Source organism: Eschrichtius robustus, chromosome 6 (genome assembly GCF_028021215.1).
Source record: "Eschrichtius robustus isolate mEscRob2 chromosome 6, mEscRob2.pri, whole genome shotgun sequence".
Lineage (NCBI taxonomy): Eukaryota > Metazoa > Chordata > Mammalia > Artiodactyla > Eschrichtiidae > Eschrichtius > Eschrichtius robustus.
This window is the reverse complement of record NC_090829.1, coordinates 46,444,853-46,469,445: the sequence shown is the minus strand read 5'-3', so window position 1 is coordinate 46,469,445 and position 24,593 is coordinate 46,444,853. Positions and strand designations below refer to the sequence as shown.

General features: G+C 33.9%; 1 protein-coding gene across 1 annotated transcript in view; it reads left to right on the top strand.

Annotated features, from left to right (window-relative positions):
- Positions 1-318: 318 nt before the first annotated feature.
- Positions 319-24,593, top strand: part of BCHE (butyrylcholinesterase) — a 76,191-nt gene continuing 51,916 nt past the window's right edge. Inside the window, exons 1-2 of the mRNA XM_068547392.1 lie at positions 319-437; positions 6,547-8,071. Coding sequence (XP_068403493.1) covers positions 323-437; positions 6,547-8,071 — 1,640 coding nt within the window. The 5' untranslated portion in view covers positions 319-322. The remainder of the gene's footprint in view (positions 438-6,546; positions 8,072-24,593) is intronic.

Below are 24,593 nucleotides of genomic sequence, written 5' to 3'. Positions count from 1 at the left end.
CATAAGAAAAATGTATATTCCTTACAGGAGAAAAAAAACCTTAAAAGTTCTGGTAGTGTTTAAGTAAACAAACAAAAATAACCTGTGTATTTGCTGTTCAATTTCAGCGTCTGTTAATGAAGCTCTGTGTCTTTTTTTTCTTCACTGTTAGATGAGCGCCTGCAATCGTAAAGCATGACGCCGGTAATACTTCTGTAAATGAATCACTATTGCATTCATACAATTAGCCTCTGAACAGATGTCAGAAAGTAAAGATTGGCTGCCTCTAGATCAAGTTGCAGCTGCCAACTCTCGCGAGCTTTGTCAGTAACAGTTGATTGTAATGTCAGTGCAGTCCAATTTGCAGGCTGGAGCAGAAGCTGCTTACTGCATTTCCCTGAGGTATTATATGATTTCCATTCCTTGCAAACTTTATCATCTTCATTGCAGTGAGTCGGGTAAGTTGCTCTGAATTTACATCTTCCTGTTAGAGATGCAAGTTACTGTGAAGCTCATTCTGTGGGAGGAACGTGAGCCCTTCACGTGTTTGCTGTGCCCCTTTGGTGCTCTGTGGGAGACAGTCACTGCAAATGGGACAGATGAAGTAAGGGAGCAGCCACATACATCAAATCTTCCGATTATTCAGGGAACGCAGACTGCGGCCATTTAACTGCTAAGGAAATAATGAATTTATTCAACTTTGTATAAAGGACCGTAGCACTTGTGGAATCACTGTAATATATGTTCCTAATGCACCCTCTAAGGGAAAACACTTTATGCTGTGTTTTACCCTTAAATGCACGGTTTAGTGAATTTCTCCTTAAAAGAGTAACAAAAGTGTTTTTTGACCAGTCTTACTCTCTAGTTTTTTCTTTTTTTAAAGTGGTTTGAAATGAATAGTTATTGTCTGGCTCTACAGGGTACTTAACATTTTGTCATCTGAAACTTTAACAATATCAATTGGCAAAGAAAAAGTCTAAGTTTCTTTTCTCTAAAAGGAAAAATCTATTTCCTGATTTGATTTACAAACTTTTGTCCCATTTTCCCTGTTTGTTCTTTTTCTTTTAATATGTGTGTTTATAGCAAAATATTTTACATTTGCTATTATTTTATTATTATGGAAATAATAAGCAAATATTGACTTTCTGCTCATCCTATGATTTTGTAATCTACCTTTATTTTGATACCAGTTCTTGTTTAACCAGAGAATTAAGCATTGAGTATAAAATATATGAATGATTAAAAGTAAACTGAAATGTGAGCAAAATTATTTCATTATTTATGATTTTTATTTGTAATTAAAAAAAAATAAAGTTATCTCTTCCAAATTTTTATGAAGATATTGAATGATAATAAACTCAATTAGGAGTTACTGTCACTAAGCTGTGTAATGCTTCCATAATATGAGCTATCTCATATCTATGATAAATATTACATTTCACTTATATAAATAGTTACTTTGTTTAAGGATAAGCATGAGCTTTTAAAGAGTGACTTTTACTTTAAATGACATCTTTAGAATTCTCAGTGTATTTGAAATAACGTGACCTTTTGGAAGCAAACTAAATTTCTAATTGGATTTGCGAAGTTCTGTTTTATTCTCCTAAACCTGTTGTTGTTTGTTTTTAATGTCCTGCTTCTTTAATTGTAAGAAAATATTTGGGATCTACCCCACATTTCAGTTTTTAGAATAGAAGCTAATTATATAATATAATATAATAATAATAATATATAAGCTAATAATATAATAAGCTAATAATATCTTAGCAAATGATATCTTAGTTACAAATTTAGTTTGTGCTTTGATTTATTTCTTGGTAACAATTAATAATATATACTAAAATTGTCTGCTGTCTTCATTTTAACGCTTTCATGCCAAAATCTGCTAATTCTTGTCAAAACTAAACTGTTTCAAACGTTGGAGAATTATAATTGGATAGATGTCAACCTAAGAACAGATTGAACTTTCAAAGGAGACCCAAGATATCTCTCTAATATTAAATGTTCAAATTGTTCACACAATGAGAAGTTTGTGGATGTTCTTCCTGACTGAGGACAGTTACAGATCTGTTTCTCATACCTAATATAGTGTCTTCTATGTATACACATCCTTTTAGTGCCTATTGGGTATCTGAAGGGTCCCTGAAAGACAGTGGTATAGTCTATTTATAAACAGACTTCCTCAGTTCCCCACTTCACTTAGCCTACAACAATACAAGCTCTTTAGGTTTGGTATAAAGGCTCAGTTGTTTTAATTGAACTAAATACATTTTAGTGGCACTTGTTCTAGATCATATTTTCTAGATGGCTCTTTCCCCACCATTTTAACAGTCTATTTTTATACAGAAATATATATTCTAATAAAACTTTTTAAAAGACAGGAAAATTACATTCAGAGAAAACTATTATCAATTTTTGCATGACCATCCTTTAAGAAGTCCTTGACTGGCCAATTATTTTGAAAATTTGGTTGATATCCAATTATGGCAAATATATGGCAAATAAATAGCTCTTTATATCAATAATTTGATTGCATCCATATCTTATAGCATAACCTTATATATTTTAAAAATCAGTCAGAGAATTTCTACACTTTCAAAATTGAATTAAGAATGCAAAAAGGAAATTTTTTTTACCTTCTTTTAATTAAAAAAAATTTTTTTAAGTTTAGAATATTTTCCCAAAATTGCCAGTAGATTTTGATATTCTGGAGCATTTGATAAACTTGGAACACTATAGCATTAATTGTCTTTCAGGTTTTTCTCTCTTCCCACTCCCATCCATTCTCTTTTGCAATTCCAAACAAAACCTCCGTCTTTTAATCAAATATTAAAGATTATTACAATAAGTTAATTGATCTAAATTCAGATATTTAGTTGTCCTTGGTATAAAACTTTACCCCGTTCTTTATGATAAACATGTTACGTGTTCTCAGAGTTTAAATTATTTAATGTGCCAGTAGTCAATTTGCACCAGAAAGTATAGGAGGAAATAAACGAAATTTTATTGAATATTTTAATTATTAGTAAAGACTTAGAGATATAGAGTAATAACATTTCTTAGTCTCCTGTATTTGTCTCTCTTTTGATTGTTTAATCATGTGATAGCATATATTAAAAACATAAACATCTCTTAATGGTAAAACCACAGTGCAACATGTGAGACTAGAGAATACCAGGTTATGAAAAGAACAAAATAATGCTTACTTAAATAAAGTACTGCAGCTAAATATAAAAAACAAAAAAACTAGCCTATGCTAACAATGAGTATGTGAACATAAGCATATTTTCCTATTAAAACCTAGATTTAATAATATGGTATATAATACACTACAACAGGTACCATGAAAGTGAATTGGAATTATATTGCCATTCTTGCAATAAACACAGGCTTACAATGATTTTTTGAATGTTACTAATTACATTATTTACAATTACAAGGTGTAAGTACTTGTATTACTAATACCAAGGTGATGACTCACAGATATCATTGTTGAAAAAGCAAGTTATTACTCATATAAATCATATTATATAACATTAAGTTCTACTCAGCACAAAATATAAATAAAAACATACAAGAAGTAGTAGTATAAATCAAACTAAATGACATGGGGATGATAGTACAACCTTTTAGATGTTATAGAAGCCTTTCATAACACGTGCAATGAAAATTATTATATTTATTAATTACATACAGAACCAAAATTTTGGTATTAATTTTATATTTGCTGTGCAATAAAATTAATAAACAATAGAATGAAAGTTTGAAAAATGTCAGAAAGCAAAAATTATTAGGATTTGTTTTATGGTTTAAAAGACAAAATAAGATTTATATAAAACCAAAAAAAAAAAATGATTGTTTTTATTAGACTCAGAATACATTGGTTGAGCTAGACCAAAGGCAGGAATGAGTCCAACCAAAGAGGCTGCAATTTATCTGTTGAAATGCAGCTTAGAATAAACCAGCTTTGTATCTTAATTCCTTTTCCTTTCTAAAGCAAGTTTTTAAAAATGAAAAAAAATCTATCACAGCACTTTGCTTTCTTCCAAATGCCCTCCTCCATTTATTTAGAAGAAATGTCTTAGGAATTATCAGAAGGAAGAAAAAAAAACACACAACTGTGGTATGTGGTAGCAGTGTCTCTAAAAATCCTAACTCTCAGAAATATAAAATTTTATTAGTAAGTGTCAACTTTACAGGAAACTTTATATTATTATGACATTTTATTTACTTATTATTTTTAGAAGATAAATTGCATTTTTGTTATGATTATAATAATAGCTAAATTTTATAATAGTATATACATAGTGTTAAAATATTATATACTTCAATAATATATTTTATTGGTATTAGCACAAATTCAGTTGTATCAAAATTGAGAGCATAGGGACTTCCCTGGTGGCACAGTGGTTAAGAGTCCACCTGCCAATGCAGGGGACACAAGTTCAAGCCCTGGTCCGGGAAGACCCCACATGCCGTGGAGCAACTAAGCCCGTGCACCACAACTACTGAAGCCCACGTGCCTAGAGCCCGTGCTCCGCAACAAGAGAGGCCACCACAATGAGAGGCCCGCGCACCACAGCGAAGAGTGGCCCCTCCTCGCCGTAACTAGAGAAAGCCCGCAACAAAGACCCAATGCAGCCAAAAATAAATAAATAAATTTATTAAAAAAAAAGAAAAATTGAGAGCATAAAAATTAATCTCATGGTTTGATTTTTTTAAACCTTATAACAATCATTATGTATAAATATATATGTATATATATGCATAAACATATGGACATCAGTAGAATTAGATATAAATATATAGATATAGACCTAGCCATAAACATAGACAAAGATAGAGGCAGAAATAGAGGCAGAGATAGAGGTATAGATGGAGATATATCTATAAATACTAGACACTGAACAAAATAATGTACACAATGGACTAGATTATTCAGATATTTTAGGGGATCAAAAAATACTTGTTGATCACTAGCTGTCCTATGAGCAGTGGTGAATGAGGCTGATTAACTGTGAGGATCGTAGATCTGAGACAGTTATCACCATAGATAGTGCCTTAATCTCTGCCTCTAAGACAATTTAATTTAAAAAGTAGAATAAAAAGACTAATACAAATTCTCAATGCTCACAGGATTAGCTTCTTGGACACATAGGTTGGACTTATTATTACACTATCAAAACATAATAAAAATATCTTGTACATGTATGGACCTTTGCTATTGTTATGTGGATGAGAATCAGTGTTTGTATTCGACAGTTTTAATCAGATTTTCTTTTTTCTTTCAGTTATATAAAGATGTTAGTTCTTTCAAATGATATCTGCATTACATTTTTCTGTCCCTCTTTGCCACTTGGAGTTTCAGAATCTGATTTAAATTTTTTTTTATTTAAAAGAAACTCAAGTATGCATTATGAATTTTTAATGAAAATTTGATTTCCCCAAATGTTCTCTTCATATCATTAATAAATATTATTTAATAAAATGCCAAATAGTTATGATTTTATAGGTCTCAAAGATTACTTTTGCTTCCCCCACTTTTCCCAGTAATTTCTCAGTTTTAATCCTCTTATTTCACTCATCGCGTCCACTATCAAAATACAAGTAAATCTGACCATGCTAGCACATTTAACCTCCCTAGTTGCACATGCTTTAATCAATTAACAAATTAACAGACATGCGTTGAGTAATCCCTGCGTGTAAAATTTCTTCTAAGTCAGTTTCTTCTCCCACATCTAATGTTATCTCCATTGACAATATAATTCAGGTAGAAAAGCCCTTCGTGGTTATTCAGTTTCAGAGGAATTGGTGTATATCCAGTTTTCCTTTTCCAGTTTTTCCCGTAGGCCTTTATAGTGGTAGCAGATTTGTTAGTTTTCACAATTTGTAGGAAAAATGGCAACTATGGTATTTTTTTGTTACTTCACATTCTGTGAATTGCTTGTCCAAATTCTCTTCTGACCATAGGCTACAATTATATAGAGGAAGAAACCACTAGGCAAAAAAGACCACAGAAGGGACCATGGAAACAGAAAAAGGCAGTAATAGAAGTCTGAGGATCCTTAAAGGTTCTTAACCTACTGTCAAGAGCCAGCCAGCCATGATTAGAACTGTATATATTTCAGAGACTATATAAGCTTGTATTTCCTCTTCTAACTATGGTAGAAATTTAATCTATTATATCTATCATTAAGTAGACTACCACTTAATGCCACCTTTGGTGGTGCTGTGTATGGTAAAGAAGTATATATATATCTACTAATGCCTTGGACAAATTTCCTCCTTAAAAAACTACATCTTTCTTACAGAGGTTTGAAAACGAATCTTTCCAAATTGAAATAATTTCTCCTTTTCCATTTCACTCATTTATTTCTAAATTGAAAACTGAAATATCTCCAACCATTTTCTATGTTTTTTTACGTGTCTTTATAGCAGTAACAGATTTATTAGTTTTCATAATTTATAGGATTGATAAGAACTACTAAATTTTAGTTAATTATCATCAATAAAATATAATACTAGATGCATGAGGCTGTTAAAACTTCCCACTTATCTCTCTTGCAGAAACCAATATGCAGAGCAAGGGTACAATCATATACATCAGATTTGTCTTGCGGTTTCTTCTGCTCTGGGTGCTCTTTGGGAAGTCACACACTGAAGAAGACGTCACAATTACCACCAAGAATGGAAAAGTCAGAGGGATGAACTTGCCAGTTCTTGGGGGCACAGTAACAGCCTTTCTTGGAATCCCCTATGCACAACCACCTCTTGGTAGACTTCGATTCAAAAAGCCACAGTCCTTGACCAAGTGGCCCAATGTTTGGAATGCCACAAAATATGCAAATTCTTGCTATCAGAACACAGATCAAAGTTTCCCAGGCTTCCTTGGATCAGAGATGTGGAACCCGAACACTGACCTCAGTGAAGACTGTTTATATCTGAATGTGTGGATTCCAGCACCTAAACCAAAAAATGCTACTGTCATGGTGTGGATCTATGGTGGCGGTTTTCAAACTGGGACATCATCTTTGCATGTTTATGATGGCAAGTTTCTGGCACGGACTGAAAGAGTTATTGTGGTTTCAATGAACTATAGGGTGGGTGCCCTAGGATTCTTAGCTTTACCGGGAAATCCTGAGGCACCAGGAAACACGGGCTTATTTGATCAACAGTTGGCCCTTCAGTGGGTCCAAAAAAATATAGCAGCCTTTGGTGGAAATCCTAAGAGTGTAACTCTCTTTGGAGAAAGTGCAGGAGCGGCTTCAGTTAGCCTTCATTTACTTTCTCCTAGAAGCCACCCATTGTTTACCAGAGCCATTCTGCAAAGTGGATCCTCTAATTCCCCTTGGGTAGTGACATCTCTTTATGAAGCTAGGAACAGAACATTGACTTTAGCTAAATTTATTGGTTGCTCTAGAGACAATGAGACTGAGATAATCAAATGTCTTCGAAATAAAGAGCCCCAGGAAATTCTTCTGAATGAAGTATTTGTTGTCCCTTATGGTACGCTCTTGTCAGTAAACTTTGGTCCAACTGTGGATGGTGATTTTCTCACTGACATGCCAGACACACTACTCCAACTTGGACAGTTCAAAAAAACCCAGATCTTGGTGGGTGTTAACAAAGATGAAGGGACAGCATTTTTAGTATACGGTGCTCCTGGTTTCAGCAAAGATAACAATAGTATTATAACTAGAAAAGAATTTCAAGAAGGTTTAAAAGTATTTTTTCCGGGATTGAGTGAATTTGGAAAGGAATCGATCCTCTTCCACTACATGGACTGGTTAGATGATCAGAGAGCTGAAAACTACCGTGAGGCCTTGGATGATGTTGTTGGGGATTATAATATCATATGCCCTGCCTTGGAGTTCACCAAAAAGTTCTCAGATATGGGAAACAATGCCTTTTTCTACTATTTTGAACACCGATCCTCCAAACTCCCTTGGCCAGAATGGATGGGAGTGATGCATGGTTATGAGATTGAATTTGTCTTCGGTTTGCCTCTGGAAAGAAGAGTTAATTACACAAAAGCTGAGGAAATTTTGAGTAGATCCATTATGAAACGCTGGGCAAATTTTGCAAAATATGGGTAAGTGCCAATTTTTGTAGTTGTTCTTGTTTGGCTTTGTTTTGTTTTGCTTAACTTTGCTTGGTCTCCAGTGTAGACTTCATTAAAGGTACAGAAACATTTTGATTATTTATTCTCTTCATACCTTAAGCTGGTTTTGTTTTTTATTATGTACTGCATTTCAGTTCCTTGCATCAGAGTGCTTAAAAGAAATAATCAAAGAAATTTTATGAAAAATATTTTCTGATTTCATTTCCAAAGTACTGCAAAGTACTTGAACAATGTTCACCAAAGTTTGTACGGAAATAGATGTTTACCTCGAGAACTAAAATTACTGTGACATGTTATTAAGCCTGAAAGTTTATAGTGTTCACAGGTTTAAGAGAGATTAGGAGTCTCTCTCTTTTTCTCATGCTCTTAAGCAGTAGTACATTGTTATCTGATACACAAAGAAATACATCCCTGCTCAAGAAAATCAAAGGGCAAGGTGGTGATAGGGTTGGCCCTCAGATCACTCAAAATACAGAATTTGCCATTTTATCAACGTTTTTTATTCCCTAATATGTTTGTTCAGAGCTTTCAGGTAACCTGTGTTGAACGAGAGCTACAAGGGTCATCTTGTTCAGCTAAGCTGTTTTACACTTGAGTAGTCATATGGATGACGTTACATTACATAATCAGAGATGTTACAAAAGAACATATTTTCCCTCATCTATTATAAATATTGTGATAGAATGTCTTCAATAGTCAGAGGAAAATAATCTCTTTTAATATATATTCTATTTTTTAAATATTTTGTGTGTATAAAAAAATAAGGTGTTTTTTTTTTTTTTTTTTACTGTTTGTAACCCCAAATTGAATTTTATACATTGGAATAATTTGTATCAATGAGAATAATAAAAGAATAGAAATTTGGGCATCTCTTTTTTTGAAAAGTGCTTACAGAAACTCACAAACCGATTGATGCATTAATCCAATTTGTCATCCTGTGTTTTACGATTGAAAAGAATGTTGAGAATGATTTTGCTTTCTGGTTTTCTTTTCCATCCTCCATTTGGAATTCATTGTACTCCATGTTACTGTGTGTATCTTTCTACAAAGTACTTGTATGATATAATTCATCTCAAAAATTTTGATACTTATTTACTGTGTATAAAGCTAAAACTCTTCCATCTGGCATTAAGAGGCTTCTATAATCTTGCTGCAACCCGTACTCCCCAACACCTTGTTGCTTGGTAGACAAGTTATCTCATGAATACCAAAGATTTCAAGCTTAACTACGCCTTAGAGCCTTGTTCTTGCTATGTGCCCTGCTTAGAACATTTACCTCTCTCCTTTTTAATGACACAAGTCCTACTATTTTGTTAAGGTTTTGACTGACTACACGTTTCATACAATGTGTATTTAATTCCTAGAGTTGTAATTCCCTCAGACCCCTTTTTCACTCTCACAGAAGCCATTGACTGTCACGTGTCTAAATCCTATCTTTTATTGTATTCTGAGCCTCCTAAACTAGACTAAGAACTAGCTTCTTGAAAGAGAACGTGTGGTTTTATTGGATACTCATTAAAGTACTGATATTAGTATATGTCACACTTAACAAATATTTGGTTAATAATTCAATGAAAGCAGGTAAAAGCTAGTATGGGTAAAAAAATTTTTTTCAAGATATGTAGGCTATCATATTATCTGTTATTATATTATCTGTAGCTGTGCAATACCTTACACCTTCTCAACATCAGTCTAAATTTCTGCTTAAGAAGGATCATCTTATTTCTAGAGCTGCATTAGAATTGCGTATATTTCATTCTGTTCTCTCCCTCAAGGCTCTATCCATATTAAATCATCTGAATACGTTTTTTAATTCTTTCTGGCAATTCTAAAGATTATACATAACTGAAGGGGAATATTAAGGGAACTTAAGGGAAATATCAATATTTCTTCAAATTATTGATGCCTGTAAATTTTTAAAGGACTTCATACTTTGCATGTTTAAATCATCAAGAAATTTATATTTTCTTATTTCACAATTGGGAACACTGAGAACCAGATGTGGTAAAGGTCATATTTATGGTACACAGATAGCAACAGGTCAAAGAAGAGACTATTTGACAATTAATAGAATAATAGATTGTTTAATCCTAATCTCCTTCTATGATTAGCATATTTTAATGGGAAATAAATAAAGGTTGACACTTTTTAATTATAATGATAAATTCATATAAACAAGATTGTAAACCATAAAAATTAAACTTTTTTAAGAAGTTCAGCCATAACAAGATGTCATTTCGGTCGGTGAGTTTCTTTAGAGTCCACGTTTGCACAGTTGAATAGATAATAACATGTCATATGTGTTGAGATTTGACTTGATGGCAAACATAATTTTAATCTCCTGGTGTGCACTATCTGTTTTCAAAGTATACCTATGAATATATACAGAAGTTTAGAATGATTAAACTCCATGGAAACAAAGTTGATTTAAGCGTTAGGTTTGGAAATCCACCCATATTTATTTGACCACAAACATGATGTTTGATGTTCTCATCCCAGGGAGATTCTCCCCCTTGGCTCCCCTCTACTCCCCATACCGGGGACATTTAACAATGTCTGGAGTTGGGGTGCTACTAGCAAGGTAGAGGCTGGGAGTGCTGCTAAACATCTTAAAATGCACACGACAGCCCCCCACAACAGCGAATTATTCATTCCAAAGGTCAGTAATGCCAAGACTGGGAAACTGCAGGATTTTACTTCCATATAACCCCAAAATGACACATCAAGAAAGTAAAAAAGTAGAACTGAGCGCTGTAATAATCATCCAGGAAAATGAGTTTTCCAGTTCATGGTTCATAAAATGTTTTAATGAATATTACTTCTTAAATAATACGTTTAGTATATATTGTATTTCTCATTAGGATTAAGTTCAAAATAATTTTGAATTTTTCTTTGTGATATTTTATTTTGCCAGTGGGTTGTTTAGTAGTCTATTGTTTAACTTCCAGCTATTTGGGTAATTTCTAGATATCTTGTTGTGGATTTCTAATTTAATTCAGTTCTAGTAAGAGACTATACTTTGTAAGATTTTTCCCTTTGAAATGTATTGAGAATTATTTTATGACCCAGCATATGATCCTTATGGGTGATTATCTTATGTGCTCTTGAAAAGAATGCGTGTTCTTCAATTATTTGGTATGGTGTGTTCTGTAGATTAATTAGTTCATGGTTGCTCAGGTCTTCTAATAGTCTTACTAATATTTTTTGCCTACTTGTTTTAAATACTGAGAGAAGGGTATTAACATCTTGGACTATAACTGTGGTATTTTTTATTTCTCCATTTAGTTCTGCTAATTTTCCTTTTAATATTTTAAATCTATACTATAAATTCCATGTACATTTAGGATTATGTAGTCCTGATTAATTGACCGTTTTATCTTTATGAAATGTCTCTGTCCTGAAGTTGACTTTGCCTAATATTAAGATAGATACATCAAGTTTCCCATGCTTACATTTACATAACATATTTTGTTCCATCCGTTTACTTCAACCCACCTATTTAAAAAAAAAAAAAAAACAACCCTTTCTTACAGTTGGTGTGATTAATCCATTTGATAGTTAATGTAATTGTCAATATGTTTTTGTTTAAATCTACCACCTTGCTATGATTTTCTTCTCTTTTTTTTTGAATTTTTGAATTTTATTTATTTTTCTATACAGCAGGTTCTTATTAGTCATCAATTTTATACACATCAGTGTATACATGTCAATCCCAATTGCCCAATTCACCACACCACCATCCCCACCTCCCCGCTGCTTTCCCCCCTTGGTGTCCATACGTTTGTTCTCTACATCTGTGTCTCAATTTCTGCCCTGCAAACCAGTTCATCTGTACCATTTTTCTAGGTTCCACATATAAGCGTTAATATATGATATTTGTTTTTCTCTTTCTGACTTACTTCACTCTGTATGACAGTCTCTAGATCCAGCCACGTCTCAACAAATGACCCAATTTTGTTCCTTTTTATGGCCGAGTAATATTCCATTGTACATATGCACCACATCTTCTTTATCCATTCGTCTGTCGCTGGGCATTTAGGTTGCTTCCATGACCAGGCTATTGTAAATAGTGCTGCAATGAACATTGGGGTGCCTGTGTCTTTTTGAATTATGGTTTTCTCTGGGTATATGCCCAGTAGTGGGATTGCTGGATCATATGGTAATTCTATTTTTAGATTTTTAAGGAAACTCCATACTGTTCTCCATAATGGCTGTATCAATTTACATTCCCAGCAGAAGTGCAAGAGGGTTCCCTTTTCTCCACACCCTCTCCAGCATTTGTTGTTTGTAGATTTTCTGTTGATGCCCATTCTAACTGGTGTGAGGTGACACCTCTTTGTAGCTGTGATTTGCATTTCTCTAATAATTAGTGATGTTGAGCAGCTTTTCACGTGCTTCTTGGCCATCTGTATGTCTTCTTTGGAGAAATGTCTGTTTAGGTCTTCTGCCCATTTTTGGATTGGGTTGTTTGTTTTTTTTAATATTGAGCTTCAGGAGCTGTTTCTATATTTTGGAGATTAATCCTTTGTCCATTGATTCATTTGCAAATATTTTGTACCATTCTGAGGGTTGTCTTTTCATCTTGTTTATGGTTTCCTTTGCTGTGCAAAAGCTTTGAAGTTTCATTAGGTCCCATTTGTTTATTTTTGTTTTTATTTCCATTACTCTAGGAGGTGGATCAAAAAAAGATCTTGCTGTGATTTATGTCAAAAGTTTATTTTTGTGTATGGTGTTAGGGAGTGTTCCAATTTCATTCTTTTACATGTAGCTGTCCAGTTTTCCCAGCTCCACTTATTGAAGAGGCTGTCTTTTCTCCACTGTATATCCTTGCCTCCTTTGTCATAGATTAGCTGACCATAGGTGCGTGGGTTTATCGCTGGGCTTTCTATCTTGTTCTATTGATCTATGTTTCTGTTTTTGGGCCAGTACCATATTGCCTTGATTACTGTAGCTTTGTAGTATAGTCTGAAGTCAGGGAGTCTGATTCCTCCAGTTCCATTTTTTTCCCTCAAGACTGCTTTGGCTATTCGGGATATTTTGTGTCTCCATACAAATTTTAAGATTTTTTGTTCTAGTTCCGTAAAAAATGCCATTGGTAATTTGATAGGGATTGCATTGAATCTGTAGATTGCTTTGGGTAGTATAGTCATTTTCACAATAGTGATTCTTCCAATCCAAGAACATGGTATATCTCTCCATCTGTTGGTATCATCTTTGATTTCTTTCATCAGTGCCTTATAATTTTCTGCATACAGGTCTTCTGTCTCCTTAGGTAGGTTTATTCCTAGGTATTTTATTCTTTTTGCTGCAATGGTAAATGGGAGTGTTTCCTTAATTTCTCTTTCAGATTTTTCATCATTAGTGTATAGGAATGCAAGAGATTTCTGTGCATTAATTTTATATCCTGCAACTTCACCAAATTCATTGATTAGCTCTAGTAGTTTTCTGGTACCACCTTGCTATTTTTAATCCATCCTTCTTATTGCTCCTTTTCAGCTTTTTTCTGCATTAATTTAATGTTTTATTTGATTTTATTTTTAAACAGATATTTTAGTTTGCCTTTAATTTTTTCCCCAGTATTTGTCTTAATGCTAACAATTGTTTCTTTAACTTATAACTATCTACTTAGAGTTAATACTGAACCATTTAACACTTTGCCATTGACATTTCCCACTTTCTAAACAATTCATGCTTCCTATTTTCCATCTCACTCTTACTACTTCACAAATGTAAGAAACTAACAGTATAGTTTCATTTATTGTCCTCCATGTTTTTTATATTGTTGTCATATGTTTATACAATGTATAATATAAAGTCCCTCATAAAATTTTACTTTCTTTAAATGATTAGTTATATTAATATAAATTCATAAAAGAAAAGAAAAAATATTCTATTATGTTTACTCATGTATACACCATTTCCAGTGTTCTTTACTCTTTCTTGTGGATTCTACTTCTCATCTGACATCATTTCCCTTTGTGCTGAAGAACATCCTTCAGGATTTCTCATCGGCAGTTTGGCTAGTTACAAATGTCCTCAGCTTTTTTTAATCTGAAAATACCTTTATTTTGCTTCAATTGAATGATATATTTTTTAAGAAGATAGAATTCTGGTTTGATCTTTTTTTCTTTTATCAGTTTAAAGACGTGTTTCATTTTCTTCTTATCTCTTCAGTTCCGATGTAAAGTGAGCCTTTATTCATATGATTGTCCACTGTATACACTTAAAAAAAAATGTTTCCTCTGGTTGATTTCAAAGTTTTCTGTTTATCTTTGGTTTCAATAGTTTGTTCATGATGTTTCCAAGTGTGATTTCTTTGGTTAGGAGTTTTGTTTTGTTTTGGCCTGGTGTTTACTAAGATTCTTCCTGGTGATTTTCAATGTCACATTTGAGAAATTTTGTGTCAGTATTCCATCAAATATTCCTTCTGCCCCATTCTCACTCTTATCTCCTTCAAGAACTCCAAATATACATGCACTAGACTATTGAATTTTGTTCCACAGGTCTCTAAGGTTCTGTTCCCTTTTCTTCAGTTTTGCTTCTGTTTTTCAAATTAGATACATTTTTTTTTCTATTTTATTTATTTATTTATTTTTAATATATCTTTATTGGAGTATAATTGTTTCACAATACTGTGTTAGTTTCTGTTGTACAACAAAGTGAATCAGCCATATACATACATATATCCCCATATCCCCTCCCTCTTGAGCCTTCCTCCCATCCTCCCTATCCCATCTCTTAAGTTCATCACAAAACATTGAGCTGATCTCCCTGTGCTATGCAGTAGCTTCCCACTAGCTATCCATTTTGCATTTGGTAGTGTATATATGTCAATGCTACTCTCTCACTTCGTCCCAGCTTCCCCGTCCCCCTACATGTCCTCAAGTCCGTTCTCTATGTCTGTGTCTTTATTCCTGCCCTGCCACTAGGTTCATCAGTACCGTGTTTTTAGATTCCGTATATATGCATTAGCATACGGTATTTGTTTTTCTCTTTCTGACTTACTTCACTCTGTATGACAGACTCTAGGTCCATCCACCTCACTACAAATAACTCAGTTTCGTTTCTATTCTTCCTTTTTCTTCAGTTTTGCTTCTGTTTTTCAAATTAGGTACATTTTTAAATTAGTTTCTCTGCAAGCTCAATGACTCTTCTATCCTCTTCAATCTGTGGTTGAACTTACCCAATGATTTTTTTATTTCACTTATTAGTGTTCAGATCTAATTTTTTTCAGTAGTTTCATTATTTTTCTGAGTTCCTCCCTGTTTTCTATTTAAAGATATTATTCTTTAAGTTCTTGAACATACTTAAAATAGCTGCCTTAAGGTTTTGTTTGCTCATCCAATATCTGTTTCACGGGTTCATTTTCTGTTTTCCTATTTCTTTGCATGTCTCGAAATTTTCAAATTTGTACTAGACTTTGTGGATGATATGAGTAGAAATTCTATATTATTTTAGGCTCTTCTGAAGAATGTATGTTTCCATGGAATAATGTTTGTTTGTTTGTTTTTAATTTTACTAGGCAGTTCAATTAAGGGATGTGTATAGACTTGAATTTTTCTCAAATGTGTATAGGCTTGGTTTTATATTTTGTTAGAGTGAATCCATGAAAGGCCCAAGATATTTTATAAACCCTCTAACTTGGCAGGACTTAAACTCCAATGTCCGTTGTCACTGAGGATATTACAGTTACTTGGTTTAAGTGTCTATTAGGATGGGGATAGACTGAGTCTCTTCATTCCCAAGTTATAACTTTCCACTCAGCTGGACTGAGTATTAATGAGATGAAAACAAAAGTGTTGACAACATTATAATAGTTATTCACTTTCCAGTTTTCCCATCTCTTTTCTGCTCTCAGCCCTGCAGCATCTTCTCTCTGTTTAGCCTCTCATACTCTCATCTTGTACATATTTAACCCAAGACTCACCCAAAGATCTGCAGGGAGACTTGTCTCACAGATTCTAGTTTCTTCTGTATCCTAGAACTCTTATTTCTGTCTTTTAACCTCAGTGAACCTACTGTACTCTGCTTAGTCTCAAGCTCCCTGCATCTTGGACAATAATTTATCCTTATGTGAGTAACCACAGTAAATGTGAACTCACCTTGAACTTCCCCTTCTCTCAAACATCATAGACTTATGCTGCCTGTTATCCAGTTCCTGAAACTCATTGTCTTTTTGTTTTGGTTTGTTTGGTTTTGGTGTAGTATATAATTGTTTTTGGTAGGAGAGTTAATCCAGTTTCAGTCACTCCATCATGGATGAAGATGAAAACCCAACCTCTCTCCCATTTGTATTTTAAGAGAATCTTAACCTTACATTTCTCATTCAGTTCCATGAAATTCATTTTTTTCAGTTACTTTAAAAGATCTTTTCAATTTCCAAGATATATTAGAAAAAAAACCTTTTTAATTTGACTTCTTGCAAAAATAAAGAAAACATTATTCTGTGAAAGCACTAAATGGTATTCAAATTTAGTGTCTTTAGTTGCAGTCTTTGAGAGTCCTCATAAAGTAGAAGCCACAATGTATTTATGCCTTTGCTAGTTGGAATTTCCACCTATATGTACTTTGCTTGCTTCTGCTTTTCCCTCAATCCCATCTCTAAAAATGAATTAAACCCATATCCAAATAGCAGACAGTTCCATATGTGCATTATATCCAATATCCTATAATAGGAGTTGTTGAAATATCCATATAACATATATATCCATCAATTATTCATCCAGTCAATAGCTTGATGACCAATAGATTAAATTAACCAGCACTTAATGACATATTTTCAGCACTACCTCAGTGATACAGGAAATTGGTGAAATCAAACTTGATTTGTCAGATAGAGCAGAACAGCTAAAGAAGGAAAATAAGCCAAAATACAATTAGTAGCATAACGTCAGATAGAGGATCATTATTCCAGGACAACTCCAGTTGCCTCCTGCTGTTGCAGAGCATCTTTTGTTTGCTATGTCCTCTCTGGGTGCTATTTTCAGAGCTCCTCCAGGGCACAACCTCAAGGAGAGCTATTCACAGTGCAGTTACACAGTCTTCCCCATCGTAAGTGATAGCCCTGATGTGTCCAGTGTTGATCTTTCTACAGATCCTTTGTATATAATATAACCTTAGGCAAGTTACTTAAAATTCCTTACTGTTTTTCCTTATCTGAAAAATGGGACTATAAATATACAACCCTATTGACATGTTGAAATAAACCTTATCATTGACAGGAAACTGCATTCCTCCTTTCCATTAAACAAATTCAGTTTTGCCCCTACCAGGCATAAACTACTTCAATCTATTCTTATCTAAGATTAAATTTGGCTTCCTCCCAAGAATGTACAATTGTTTAACTTCCTGACTCAACATTAATCAAGTTTTCAAACAAATAAAGGTAAACTGCAAAATTGAGGCAATTAACTTGCTTCTGTCTTTTTGGTGAGAATTCATTTATTCGGAACTGCTCTGAATTTGTTACTGTTTCCTAATACTTTTTTGCCAGAAATAAATGATATAACACAAGGCACTCTTATTTTGTTTGATGTCATGAAACCAAAAAGTTAGTTAACAAAGTATTTTTAGTAACTTCACATCAGTATACCTGCTGCTATCCTTGTGTGTTTTATTTATTTATTATTTATTCCCTTACAGTGTGAGGAACAACTTATTAAATAGAAACAAAAATATATTACTAAACTTTCAGTCCCCTGGTTCACTGATCTGTAAAAAATAAATATAAACAGTTCTTGACATTTGTACTGGAAAGTAAGTGACATTAAATGAAATGCTAAGTCATTATTCCTTAGTGCACAAGATTACTTTGAATAATTGGGAGAATTTAAAATAGGCCTGCTTCTGTGTAATAAATTATAATTGCAATAATTAGAAATTACAGATTTGCCAGATTTCTAAAATAATGAACTTTATTGCTATATTCCAGATATATATATGATGGGTGTTTCATATGTATTGCTATAACTTCATTTTACTAGTAGGAGTGAACTTAATAATAATTATTAATATTTATTTTGTGAAGTTTATAATGTGAAGTTTATTTAATAATATTCAGTGTTTAATAGCTATATTTCTTTTGTGTTTACTTATATATGACACAAGAAATAAAGTGATTGAAATAACATTTCAACCCCACTTAATTTTCAAACAAGTATATTTTCTTTGTGTGTTCTTTTCTTTTCATCTCCTGGAATCATTTTATGTTTTTAAAAGGTAATAGAAAAACTGAAGAAAAGTTAAAGAAAATATTAGTGGAGAACTGGTGCCCCTTTATTCTAAATCTCTGTATAGGAACTTAGCATGTGTCTGTTCTCATTTTATAGGGTTTATATCCCTTCACCAAGATATTAATTTTCAAATTACACTTGAATTTATTTTTATTATATTTTCCAACTTAAAATAAATATTCTAGGACTTAATTACAACACACCTTTTAATAAGAGATGTCTTAAATACACCAAAAGAGTAGCAGTTAAAGATAGTTTTAAAGTGAACGGTACCATTATACTGACAAGGTATGAAGTATATGGATGCTATTATTAGAATGAAAATTTGCTGAAATGATGACACTATTTAACATTTTCTGATGAGAAGAGTGTGGTCCATAGAAGAAAAGTGAATTGGAGCTAATAGGGGAAGAACAAAGATTAGCTATGACTCAAGACGATTAACTTTCATTTCCTTCTATTATCCATTCTCCAGGCTGTCTTCACCATGAATTATTATGAAAGCAGTCATTAAATATGCTTAGGAAATGCATTTGGTTGCAAACTTATAATTTTAACATGTTAGCATGCTGATACCTGCCTGGTTAATGTTACAGAGGTAAGGGCAGAGCATAGACTAAAATTAGACATCGTGACATACAGAGACAAATTTAAGTTTGTGAAAGACTGTCATCTGGCCATCTAGTCCAATTATTGTCAGGCTTATAATTAGATTTTTTGACAGATAATAGTTCATGTGGTTTCCAGAGTGAGGGAAAAAGTCCTTACTCTCCGATTCTATAATTATTTGTGGTACATTATCATAATTAACCTAACTGGAACATTTTGATGACTCACAAAAGGGTTAGGGTTCAAGTCTCCTGGGATTTATTTTATTGTTATCATGACTGCACCAATGCATCAATGTTCTATCCCTTCAAATTCTTTTCTCCCCCTTAGGAATTAGGTGAGGATTTAGTAAGGAATAAAACAATAAATGTTGGCTGCAGTGTTTCTGTAAAATACTTAGTTTAACAAATAGAATATAAATGTAAGTGAAAAAATATACATATGCATTAGTGTAACTTATATGAAAAGAAAAGAATTATGTTACAGGATAATTTAAAATGTACATAAGATTACTTGCAAGACCATATTAGAGTGTTGCAATATTTTACCATCAGTGACAGTGGAATGAGGAGAAACCAGATTCCCCAAAAGGCTACTACCTCTACAAAGTTAGCTATACTGGAATATATTTGACTAAGTGTTTTGAAATACTCTTCACAGTGAAGTAAGGGAAAACTAATGTTTTTGGGGTATAAGGGAGCGCATTAAAACATAGAAAATTATATTTATAGGATCAATTTACTTGGAAATAGCTTAATGTGATTTGTTCTCTATGTTTGCCCAAAGTTTTTTCTGTATTTGGAAAAATTACAACATACAGTCTACCTGTAAATCTTAAGTTCAATCTGAAATTAGAATTAATTATCAATTATTTTTTAAAAGGCAGCGTCATATTTTCAGGAATGTACACATAAATGCAATACTTCAAAAGACTTGTCAGATACAAAATAATAACCTCAAAATAACAAAATGCAGTAACCAAAATGTGACTTTAAATATTTTGCTGTTTAAAATACTATATTTTTCTGACTGTTCCATAGTCAGATATGATTAAAATGTGGTTGGTTATATTAAGTTCCAAGAAATTGTTTTTGCTCCAATTTTCCTTCCCAGTCAATAACACTCAAGATCAGAGCTAAAAAGCATAACTCCACTCTTTTAAATTTTCTGTATGTTAATATCGCTCCTGGACACCTTCACATTAGCATGATAGATACTATTAACCTGGTGGGATAATCTATTGATTTATTATACATGAAATGTTAATATTCACCTGTCCACAGACCTCTGTTATGTAAAAGCAAGTGAATCTTTATCTTACAAATTAAATTGAATTACTTTTGGTGTATCATTCTCTCAGGATTGATATATAAATAATATTTGTTTTATGACTAGAATTATTAATTACAAAATATATTTTATCTGAAAAATAATAACCCAATGATATCACAAGTGTTAGAATTTATGTTTTTCTTAAAAGCCATAATGCCAATCAGGCTCTTGCTCGTTTGATAATGTTTCTGGAAATAGGAAAAATTACACACTTTATGAAGCTCCTTGTAATTAAAACTTACATCTTTTATAAAGCACTTGCTAATCACAAATTAATAATGTTTCTTTAGATGGGTCATGGAATATGATGATTTGTTTATTCATTCTTCCATTTAGTCATTCAACAAATATATTTGAAAGCCTGTATGCACCAAGTATTACTTAGGTGATGTGAATACAGCAGTAATCAAAATATACCGAGGGAAAGAAAGAAAAAAAACGAAAAGGAAAACGTTGGAGGGGAAAAAAAAAAAAATCCCAGAGGAAGTTTCTACCTTCAGGGGCCTTACAATTTATAGACGGAAAAAGACAATAAACAAATGTATAATATGTCTTATAGTGATCAGAGGTCTGAAAAAATATTAAGCATATTTAGGGACATAGAGCCTGAAGTGAGTGGAATGTGACACTATTTGTAGGGTTGCCGTGAAAAGCCTCTCACAGAGTTATACTAGAGCGAAATGACAGAGTTAATCATGTGGATATCCAGAGAAAAATGTTGTGTCGATATCTTGGGAAAAAGTTTTCTCAGGAGAGAAAGCAGCAAGGACGTGCCCTAAGACTGAAATATTTAGCATGTTGCAGGAACAGCAAGACAGCGAGTGTATGTGAGGGGTAAGTGGTAAAAGGCAAAGTCAGAGAAGCACAGAGGGTCAAGCTATATAAGATTTGGAGCTTAGATACGTTTTCTGGAATCGACTCTGAGTGAAACAGTAAGACGTGGAACATTTGGGGCAATCGAGTGGCATAATTTGACTCAAAGTTTATAAGCATGTCATCTCTCTGGTAGGTAAATAAGAGTGAATCAGAGAAAGGAGCTAGGGGGCTATTATAGTAATCCAGGTGGTGTCTTGAATTAGGTATAACTGGAAAGGAATGGTCAGGATATACTTTGAAAGAAGATCTGACAGGATTTGCTGATAGATTGGATGTGGGATATGAGAGAGCAAGTGGAGAAGAGGATGCACCAAGTTTTTTGACCTGAGCCACCAGAAGAACAGAGGTGCCAATTTCTGAGATAGGGATGACTACGGTAGGATAATGGTTGAGATTGTGTAATCAAAAGTGCTGATTTAAACATTTTAAATTTAAGCTGCCTATTCTGTAGACACTTGGAGCAGTAAAATAGCTATTCTAATACTGAAGTCTGAAATTCAAGGGAGAGGCAGAAGCTAGAGATATAAATTTGGTATCTAACAACATGAAAATGGTATTTAAAGTCACGAGAAAGGACTATATCATTTACGGAGGCAGATGTCTGAGTTCTTCAAGGTTAGAGATTTGGAGAAGGAAGAGTAACCAGCAGAGAGAATAGAATGCTTAGCCAATGAGTTAGAAGACCAACTAGGAGAACAAGATATCTCCCAAGACCAAATGAAGAAAGCATTTCAAGGTGGGAGTGAATATCTGTATCAAATATAGGATAAGTATAAGGAAAACTATATGAAACTGTATATAAAGGTTCGTGGGTTTGGAACTGTGGAGGTTATTGGTGGCAAAGATACCTGATATTTTGATGTAGTGATAGGAACTAAAACCTTAATGGCAATTCAAAGGAGAATGAGAGGAAAATAATTAGAAATTGCAATTTGAATCGTCTTTTTCGAAGAGCTTTACTTTTAAGTGGAACAGGGGAATTGAACCAGGGGATGTGGGAACAAGAGAGCAGGAGGTTTTTTTGATTGTTTTTGCTTTTTCATGGGAGATGTTGCAACAGGTTTGTGTGCTGATGGGAATGGTATAGTGATTAATGTGACTAATAATGGTTTTGTGTCAGCATCATAATCATCTACCTAACTTTATTCATTTATTTATTTTCTCTTTAGAAAACAATGCATCTAAACACAATGCAAACCCTTTGGTTAGAAATCAGGCTGTCGGTAACTTGGATTTTGAAGAGCACAAACTAAGGGAATCAAGAGATGGGAAGCAAAGGGAAAGTAAAACCACCACCCAAATATTCTGAACATCAAAAAAAGGCTGTCATGAAATATTTCTTTGATATTCATTCCACAGAAAAGATTGTATTTCATCCTTTGGAACCTATGGACTTATAATGTGCCCTAAATTCTGAAAGAATTATTTCTCTGTTTTTAAGATGAGACACAATCAGAAACAGCAGATTTCTGAGAGCTAAGGCAGAAAGCAAGCAACTTTGCAACAGAACTGAGAGGTCACAGACTAACAGCCAGACAAGCAGCTGTGGGTGGGGGAGGGGCAGTAAACTCTAATGCACAACCTCCTGTTAAGTAGTGACAAAATATTGACCCTGAGTCCACAAAACATGTTATGTAGTGCCTTCCATGCATCCTTTAAGATTCAAGGAAGTATTATGCAATATCTGTTAGGAAAATTAATTTGTTAAAATTAATGCGGTTACAATAAAAATGACTGAGCCCTTAAGGAATATGCCTCACACATGACCTATACATAATAATTTAGGCTATTGTTGTGGTCTGAATATTCTTAAGAAAGTACTGACCAAGTAGGTTTGGATTAACAATTTTAAGCCTATAGTATTATTCATATTAATAATAACATCAGTTAAAATGTATTAACTGCTAACATGTGCTCGTTCTCTGCTCAGGACTTCACTTTCATTAGGACAGACAACTTTCTAAGGAAGTATGATCATCATCAACAGGTGGTGACAAGGATACTGAGGGTATTTAAAGAACTTAAGCTGCTCAAAATTCCACATGTATTAGTAAAAACCAGAGCTCCAGCTTGAGCCCTGTGTTCTGATGGAAGAACCCAGGTACTTCTTTCCTGTACTTTGTCCCCTCTATATTAGAATTTTTGTATACCAATGGGAAAGGGAAAGGGCGAATAATTGAATCTTTTCTGCCCTTAGTTTCCTTATCTTTAATATGGGAGTGCTAATACCTATCTCCTGGCTGTCATGGAAATTTGAGAAACCACATGTAAAATATCTGACATATTTCCAGACACATACTGCAAGTAAGGTTGATGGATAAAGAACAGGATACTTAGTTGATTAGTTACATATTGTTTAGGTCAACTAGACAGATATTTTTTTAGTGTAAGTATGTCTCATAAGTCTGCATGGGGCATAACTTAAACTAAAAAAATAAATAAATAAATAACTTGTTTAGCTAAAATTCACTATTAGCGTGGGGTCCTGTTTTGTTTTGTTTTGTTTGTGCTAAATCTGGTAACCCTAACTGGAAGTCAGATGGCCTACAGCGACTGTGAAGTAGCCCCAAGGAACAAAGTTTGGCAAAAGCTGAAAAAGTATTGGAGGGAAGTTCAGTGAAGGGCTTGAAGCCGAATCCGGCCTCTGTACCCCGACAACAAATTAAATCTTGGAGACAGAGTTTTGGATGAAGTAGAAAAGAATAGCTTTATTGCTTTGCCAGGGAAAGGGAGCCACAGTGGACTAATGCCCTCAAAACTGTGTGTCCCAACTTGGAGAGGCAGTAAGAAGTTTTATAGCACTGGTTCAAAAAGGGCGTGATCAACTCGTGGACATTCTTCTGACTGGTTGGTGGTGAAGTAAGTGGGAGTCCGCATCATCAACCTCTTGGTTCCAACTGGTCTGGGCTCTATGTGCTTGTGGGCAGCATACCGTTATCTTCTCCCACCTGGTGGGAGTTTCAGTATCTGCAAAACAGCTCAAAGTATATGTATGTTATGTATATCCCTTAAAGGAGAACCAGGACTTTGCCCCAAGGCTGCACCATTGTTTCTTTTGACTGTTCCTCCCTTGTCTCCACATCCCCTCTCTTCCCTAATTAGCAGCTGTTTGAACCTGCTCATTGGAACTCAGGGAAGGTCATAGAGTCTGAATGAAGCCTATTTCCTGTAACCAAGAAATGAGGGACACAGAAAGGCTTTTGTGCCCAGGAGCCCCACAGGGTCCTGCTCAGTATCAGGCCCACAGGTTGGTAGGAAGAAGAACAGAATAAAAAAAATGGACACTGAAGTGAGAACTCATTCTCACAACTGGATCAGGCCAGCAGGGATTGGAGAAGGAGGCTATCAAGGTGAAACCATGCAACTGAGAATGGGACTTGAATCCACGTGCCAGGACTCGGACCCAGCCAAAACCCAGACTGGGACTTGAACCCACAGTCTTT